Source organism: Solea senegalensis, linkage group LG14 (assembly GCF_019176455.1).
Source record: "Solea senegalensis isolate Sse05_10M linkage group LG14, IFAPA_SoseM_1, whole genome shotgun sequence".
Lineage (NCBI taxonomy): Eukaryota > Metazoa > Chordata > Actinopteri > Pleuronectiformes > Soleidae > Solea > Solea senegalensis.
This window is the reverse complement of record NC_058034.1, coordinates 15,926,449-15,934,205: the sequence shown is the minus strand read 5'-3', so window position 1 is coordinate 15,934,205 and position 7,757 is coordinate 15,926,449. Positions and strand designations below refer to the sequence as shown.

The window sequence follows — 7,757 nt, the reverse complement described above, 5'->3', positions numbered from 1 at the left end:
CGCCATCATGCGCTAATTCATCTCATCTATTAACTCATTCATGAATAAACTGCCTTCTGTCTTCGCCTGCCTCCCCACAACAAAAATAAATAATGCACAGATACAGAATTAGACAATCACAATTCAAATGTGAGCAAACTATGTACAAGGAATTATACTGAACTCATCTGACGTTCTGTAGCCTGCCCTGAATAGAACCTTCCTGTCACCAAGACCCGGAGTGGTCACAAAAGGCTCTAAAGTCTCCAGCATTCAATATATGACACTTACTTTTTATTGAATTCATCCATCATCCATCCGTCCATCCATCCTTCCATCTTCTACTGCTTTATCCTGCACATGAGTGTCATGGGGGGTGCAGGTGCCAATCCCAGCTGACAGGGTGAAAGTTGAAGTACACCCTGGACAGGTCACCAGTCCATCACAGGGCCACATAGAGACAAGCAACCATTCACTCTCACACTCACAGAGTGTCCAATTTGCATAGGGTTTTTTTTTTCAAGTTACTTTTACTAAACTTTTATTTTAAGTAAAATAAAGAATATTAAACATTATGGTGCTCTGCACTTTGTGTGCCCTCACCATAATAACAGAAGTCAATCAACCAGGACATCACAGCTGTTTGAGCCTGTGTTATAAAATATTGAACTACTATAACTATGTTGTAAATGTATCCATACATTATATTGCAAGTGTCCACTTGCAAGATGGTGGAGACAATGTGAGAGAAAACAAAGAAATTAAATTAAAATTGCACCCTGAATCTAAAATCTGACTGAAATTTCACACAAATGTTATTTTTTGGAAACAAAAGCTAACAGTTGGGTTGAAAGCAAATTTTTTCTGGAACCAAAGGGTCAAGGGTGGTGTTGGACAACGTTTAAAAGGTGATGGAAAAATGATATTTGCCATTGGAACAATTGTGTCAAAAACATCTTGACTATATTTGACATTATATTTATTCATATTATATAAAAGAAAGCAAATAAAAGTCAAGGATGTTAACAGGATATACGAGCCTGTGGTAAAACCCTTGAGGCGACAATGTTAACATGTCAATGCTATACTTCCTGTCCGTTTATTTAAGTGCGTTAGTGTCCACAGCTATGATGTCACTCACGCTAGGAGTATAAAGGTGCTGCAAATGAGTACAGCTGGCTATTCAAACCCAAGTCTTTGGACTATGGACAGACTCATATCTGTGGTTTTCCTGTTGGCGCTGCTTTGTCTCTGCAAAGGAGGTAAGAAAAATAAAAATCCTAAATTCATTCGTTAAAATCGTTCCTCCGCTCCCTTCACTGGCTTCCTGTAGCTGCTCGCATCCGCTTCAAGACTCTAGTGCTTGCGTTCCATGCAACAAACGGATTTGGCCCATTCTACATCCAGGACATGATCAAACCTTACACCCCAGCCTGCCCACTCCGCTCTGCATCGGCAAGGCGGTTCACTGCCCCCTCACTGAGAGGATTCGTCAAACTCACGACTGTTCACTGTCCTTGCTCCCAAATGGTGGAACAAGCTCCCCATCGACATCCAGACAGCAGAAAGCCTCCACATCTTCCTCCGCCGACTTAAAACACATCTCTTTCAACTCGACCTCGACTAAGACAACGAGACAAAAAAAATGCACTTACTTGTATACTTAAGCACTTTATAGTTTGGCATACTTGAAGTACTTACTTCTAGCTCTTGTTTGTACCCAAATGTTAAAATGCAGCTTTGGATAAAAGTGTCTGCTAAATGACATGTAATGGATCACCATTTCAGACAACCAACTAAAATAATTACAGAAATGACAAAACAAAGCACTGAAACTGGCTCATATAGACTCATTCATCTCCTCTTTCTCTGTGCCTTGGGCCACATGTGCCTTCCCTCCAGGGTCCTCTATTCCTCGCAACCCTTCTGCTGCATTCAACCAGCAATGGATAGAAAAAGGCACAGATGCTGAGCTATCTGACCAAGCTCAAGAGTGTCTTAGCATACCAAAATCAGACCTGAAGAAGCCTATTGAATGAGATCCATGTTCAAGAACCCAACAGAAGACCAGTTGCCTTAGCTTTAGCAATTATGAAGGCTATATGAAGAGAGGTTAACTCTTATAGTCACCACTCCACATTATTCTTGACAGGTAACCCTTGCTGCTCAGAGCCATGCCAGAACAGGGGCATATGCACAGCACTCGGCACAGATGATTACGAGTGTGACTGCACCCGCACAGGTTTCTATGGACAGAACTGCACAACACGTACGTACTTATAGAACATCATGTCAGGTGAATAAAGGAATTGAAGCAGAACTCCCGAGGTGATTTATTTAAATTCCTCTCATGGCCTTTACAGCTGAGTTCCTCACACGGATCAAGCTGACCTTGAAGCCATCACCCAACACTGTCCACTACCTTCTCACCCACTTCAAGGGCTTCTGGAACATCATCAACAACATCTCTTTTCTCCGGGATGCCATCATGAGATATGTGCTGACATGTAAGTCTCCAGCCGAAGGCAAAATTAGATGGATGGGAAATGTCTCCATTACACTTAAAACAATTTGTAAAGCCAAGAAGCAGAGGTGCTGTTTATATTAACAGTTCAATGTTTTTCCCCCCTCACTCTAGCCCGATCCCACATGATTGATAGTCCTCCGACTTACAATGCGGATTATGGTTACAAAAGCTGGGAAGCCTATTCCAACCTCTCATACTATACGCGCACTCTCCCTCCTGTACCAGAGGATTGCCCAACCCCCATGGGAGTAGTAGGTGAGTACACTCCTTTTGTTTCATCTCCGGAGAACCTGTTTTCATAGATTCTTAGGTACAGAGCAAGAGTGTTGTGGTGCCATTACGACACGGGAAATGCTAAATTATTCCTTTGGGTGACTGACAGAGCAGAAACATGAAAGACATTTTACATTGAGAGCATGAAGCAGACGTTCACAAAACACATGTGTTGTATCTCGATTCAACAGGCCTTCTGTATTGTAGAGTATGTATGCTGACTGTAATTCTCTAAATTGTTTCCCCAGGTAAAAAAGAGCTACCTGATGCTAAACTTTTGGCCGAGAAGCTCCTGGTGAGGAGGCAGTTTATCCCGGACCCGCAGGGCACCAGTCTGATGTTTGCATTCTTTGCACAGCATTTCACTCACCAATTCTTCAAATCTGATTTGAAGAAAGGACCTGCATTCACCGCGGCTAAAGGCCATGGGGTAAGAAGCAGATATTAGACTAAATCAGATTTCAGTCAGGATGAAGAGCTATTTTTTTGAAATGAGGTATTCATTAAAACTTTTTTGCTTTCAGGTGGACCTCAGCCACATTTATGGAGACGACCTGGAGAGGCAACACAAGCTTAGACTCTTCAAAAACGGCAAACTTAGACATCAGGTACAAGAAGAGGCAGATTGAGTTCACCCAGTCACATGCTTGAAACCACACAAGTGTCTTACAGTTGCTTCCTCTCTTTCACAGATTGTGAACGGAGAGGTTTACCCCCCAACAGTAAAGGAAGTAGGTGTCGACATGATCTACCCTCCTCATGTCCCCGAATCTCACCGCTTTGCCGTGGGTCATGAGGCGTTTGGCTTGGTCCCTGGTCTAATGATGTACGCCACCATTTGGCTGCGGGAACACAACCGGGTGTGTGATGTGCTGAAGGAGGTGCACCCGGACTGGGATGATGAAAGACTCTTCCAGACATCACGGCTCATCCTGATTGGTGAGTTTTATTTTCATCGTGGGGAAATTTGTTTTGGAGTTGGCAGTACAAAAACGTAAAGATAAAAGTGAGCAAAAAACACTGTAAACAAGGACATAGAACACCATAGAGACAGATATTTATATAGGACTTTTTTAAACAAATGTTTCAAAAAGTGCTTAACAGTCCAATCAAGCCTAATCAAATACTACAAGGCATCTTGCCTGGTAAGGCAAGAAAGAAAGAAACCCTACACATCACACAATGAATAAGTACCAGGCAACAGTGGAGAGGGAAAAAAACCCTCTGACAGACAGAACCAGAGTCAAATATGTGTAGCCATCTGAATTGCTCAAGGGTCTGGGCAGCTCTCACATGCATGTATTTAAGCTGTTCGACTGCTTAGGAGCTGCCATAGGAAAGGCTCTATCTTCCCTTGATTTTTTCAGTCTTGATCTAGGCACATGCAAAAGCAGCTGATCAGATGACCTCAGAGCTCTGCCTGGAGTGTGAGGCTTCAAGAGCTCTGTCAGGTACGCAGGTGCCAGGCCATTGACACATTTATAAGCAAGTGATAAGATCTTATAAAATGTGTAAAGAGACCAGAACAGAGTGATATGCTCTCTGCATTTTGTTCCTGTCAAATGGCGATCAGCAGCATTTTGGAGAACCTGTAAGTGGGAAGGTAGGGCTTCACCTTGGCATGGAGCCTTAATTAAAAGAAGCTTGTTTTCACTACTGAGCGTATCTGTTTCTCAAGTTTAAAGGTGTAAGATTCCTTACATATGCGTGACAGACTGAACTTAACAGGCTGATGGCCCTATGATAATCATCTATGAGGTCAGGTTGTCCAAATAAAACAATTTCACTTTAGTTAAAAAGTTGAACTCCATCCATGTCTGTAAGTCTCTGAGACACCACAGGAGGGTGGAAGCAAAGCTGTTTGACAGTAAGGGAAGAGATATCTGTAAACCATAATGAATCATTTGACTCATATAGGTGAGACCATAAAGATTGTGATCGAGGACTACGTGCAGCATCTCAGTGGCTATAACTTCAAGCTCAAGTTTGACCCTGAGCTGCTCTTCAAAGAGCGTTTCCAGTACCAGAACCGCATTTCTTCAGAGTTCAACACACTTTACCACTGGCACCCACTGATGCCCGATTCTTTCCACATCGAGGAGAAGGATTACAGTTACAAGCAGTTTGTCTTCAACACCTCTGTAGTGACTGAGCACGGCATCAGCAACCTGGTGGACTCATTTACCAAGCAGATTGCTGGAAGGGTAAGAATTAAATATGCTCTCCATCAAATCTGAGATTGTGAAGTTGCCTCAAAGCCAAATTATCTAATGTTTCCATTCATATTTTTAGGTTGCTGGTGGTCGCAATGTTCCTGCACCTATCTTGTACATATCCATTAAGGCGATAGAGCACAGCAGACAAATGCGTTACCAGTCTATGAATGCCTACAGGAAACGATTCAACATGAAGCCCTACAGCTCTTTCGAGGACCTGACAGGTGAGACAAAGATCACCCACAAAACATAAACAATATGCAAAGCTGGAAGGGAAGATGTCACCTTAACATAACATGAGAGCATGAGATCAAACCTTAAGTCATCGATAACAAACTTTTTATGAAGGAAATAGCTCAGACTCTTTTCAAGACCCCACCAGCTTTGGAGGAGGGGAATTTATTTCCGTGACTCTAGAGCCAGATGTTCATGTCAACTTGAGATAGTGTAAGCAGATTGTCATCACAGAGACTCTGAGACCTAAACAGACGAGTGAGGCAGCATGCTTCACTGGATTTAATATTGATTAAAAACTAAAAGTGATTTTTCAGTTAAAGTTTTTACTCATGTGAAAGAGATGAAAATGGGAATGAAGCACATACAAAGAGGTTGTTTTTTTACCTTGTTTGAATCAATCAACACATAAAAGTGATATTTATAGTTACTGGGAGTTTTGCAGCTGCTGCTCCAGTGAGATGAGCCAGAAAAAAACGCTTTCTAAAATTATTTTCCTATTTGTTTTATTCAGGAGAGACTGAAATGGCGGCACTGCTGGAGGAGATGTATGGGCATGTCGACGCTGTGGAGCTCTACACCGGCATCCTTGTGGAAAAACCCAGGCAGAATGCCATCTTTGGGGAGATCATGGTGGAGATGGGGGCCCCTTTCTCCCTCAAGGGCTTAATGGGGAACCCCATCTGCTCCCCGGAGTACTGGAAGCCCAGCACCTTCGGAGGAAAAGTCGGGTTTGACATCGTCAACACAGCCTCGCTGCAGAAACTCGTCTGCAACAACGTGCAAGGCCCCTGTCCTGTGGCGTCTTTCTATGTGCCAAACATTAAAGAGACGGAGCCGATGATCATCAACTCGAGCACGTCCCACTCAAGCGGCAGTGACATCAACCCTATGGTCATTTTGAAAGAAAAGACGTCTGAACTCTAATTTTATCTTTCACTGGGGGATCTTTTTATGTATTTATTTAATTCTATGTTAATACTGTATATGGGGTCAATTCTAGTATTACATATTGCTGCAGTGATTACAATTGCTTGCTCTGGTGGCAAAATGGGACTCTCCATTAGTTTATCTTTGACTTGTCTTTGGTTGGGGGTCTTCTGTAGCTGATGGTTGGTTCATCTGGTTAAGCCTTTCTTAGACTTTATTATGCCCCTATTCCTTTTGATTATTATAAAAAAATATCTTATCTTCCCCAAATCCAATAAAAATACTGACAAAGTTCGGTGCAAAACAGGCTCCCATAGCTGTACCCTTTATCTGTTTGTAAAACTGATTCTTCTATAGCATAATTATAAACTGATTTTTGCATATCCCAGTGTATGTTCTCGATGCCACCCAGAGCTTTTCGGGAAGAGTTTGTTATAAATGATGTACAATATTAGATGTATACTAATTAATATACATTGGACCTTTAACCTGATAAGACTCCATCTGTGAAATCTAAAGCACAGGAGTTTAGGGTTAAGGGCAAAGCTGTCACTTTTTCTATAGCAGTTTGAAAACACATCTTTTCCAAACATTACAACCATTTAAGTCTCACAGAGCCTGGACACTCTGGACACAAATATTTCACATGGGCTCAATCTTACAGTGTCAAGCTGTAAATGCATTTTAAACCAACGCATTTATCATTATCACGCCCAGCATCCACATTGCTCAAATGCATTTGCAACCATTTGAGTGATAAGCACGTTGGTGTTAACAGGAGGTGTGGTGGGGTGATTTATGGGAACAAAAACCTTGTTCGAAGTCAGTGAGGTCAGTGTTTCACTGGTATTTCAAGGGCACATTATGAGTACAGTAGATTTTAATGACAACCTGCAGGTGCACAAACACAAGTTCAATCTGGTTTCTGCTCGCTGTTTGCCAATCTCTGGATTTCCACTAAAGATTGACAGAACCATAAGTATTGTATGTTGTAGTTATCAACAAATAAGTAATATCAAAGCTTATTTTGCTTTTGTTAGTTTTAACACTTATAAGCAGAAGGAATGTAACATAAAAGATTTGCAGACATCCAAACATCTGTTCTTAATAGATGTCAATCAAACTAAAAGTGACTGTAACTGTCTTACGTCCAGACATGATGTCAGTGTTGCTCACTGACACATCAGAGAGGCATGTTGCAATTAACGGCGTGTTAGAGTTAGTCTGTTACATGTCAGTTATTTGACCTGTTGCTTTTTCCTGGTTAGTAACAGGGTGTCTCTACCTGTAATATCGTGCAGCTCTGTCATATCTATTTGCTCACCGTGTCTTCCGATTCTCCCACACACAGACACTTTTCTCAAGAAGACCATAGGTCATTAGGGTAATAATTGTTATTAGGTCATATGAATGGAATATTAGACATAATATACAAGTGGATATAAACTTGCATGTAAACTTTCTGAGTTAAGTTAAGGGCAGCAATTTGAGGTTGTGGTTAGGTTAAGGTTAGGGTGAGGCATTAACTGGTTATGGTTAAGGTTTGGGTTCAGGTTTTATTTAGGCTAAATGTAAAATGCCCTGCCCAGGGACTACAG

General features: G+C 41.8%; 1 protein-coding gene across 1 annotated transcript; it reads left to right on the top strand.

The window, feature by feature from the left end:
- The first annotated feature begins 1,181 nt into the window (after positions 1-1,181).
- On the top strand, positions 1,182-6,542 carry LOC122780441 (prostaglandin G/H synthase 2-like). Its single transcript, XM_044043385.1, has 10 exons — positions 1,182-1,241; positions 2,132-2,248; positions 2,343-2,486; positions 2,618-2,761; positions 3,028-3,209; positions 3,304-3,387; positions 3,472-3,718; positions 4,697-4,983; positions 5,072-5,219; positions 5,744-6,542. Exons 1-10 carry the CDS (start codon positions 1,184-1,186, stop codon positions 6,154-6,156), a joined length of 1,824 nt encoding a protein of 607 aa, XP_043899320.1. The 5' UTR covers positions 1,182-1,183; the 3' UTR covers positions 6,157-6,542.
- The last annotated feature ends 1,215 nt before the right edge of the window (positions 6,543-7,757 follow it).

What these genes read in the sequence shown, in the direction of transcription:
- LOC122780441 (XM_044043385.1), top strand. Translation starts at nt 1,184, where the DNA reads ATGGACAGACTCATATCTGTGGTTTTCCTGTTGGCGCTGCTTTGTCTC. An exon ending in CATGAGATATGTGCTGACAT is followed by an intron (nt 2,487 to 2,617) that starts GTAAGTCTCCAG and finishes CCCTCACTCTAG; the next exon opens with CCCGATCCCACATGATTGAT. An exon ending in ACGGCAAACTTAGACATCAG is followed by an intron (nt 3,388 to 3,471) that starts GTACAAGAAGAG and finishes TCTCTTTCACAG; the next exon opens with ATTGTGAACGGAGAGGTTTA.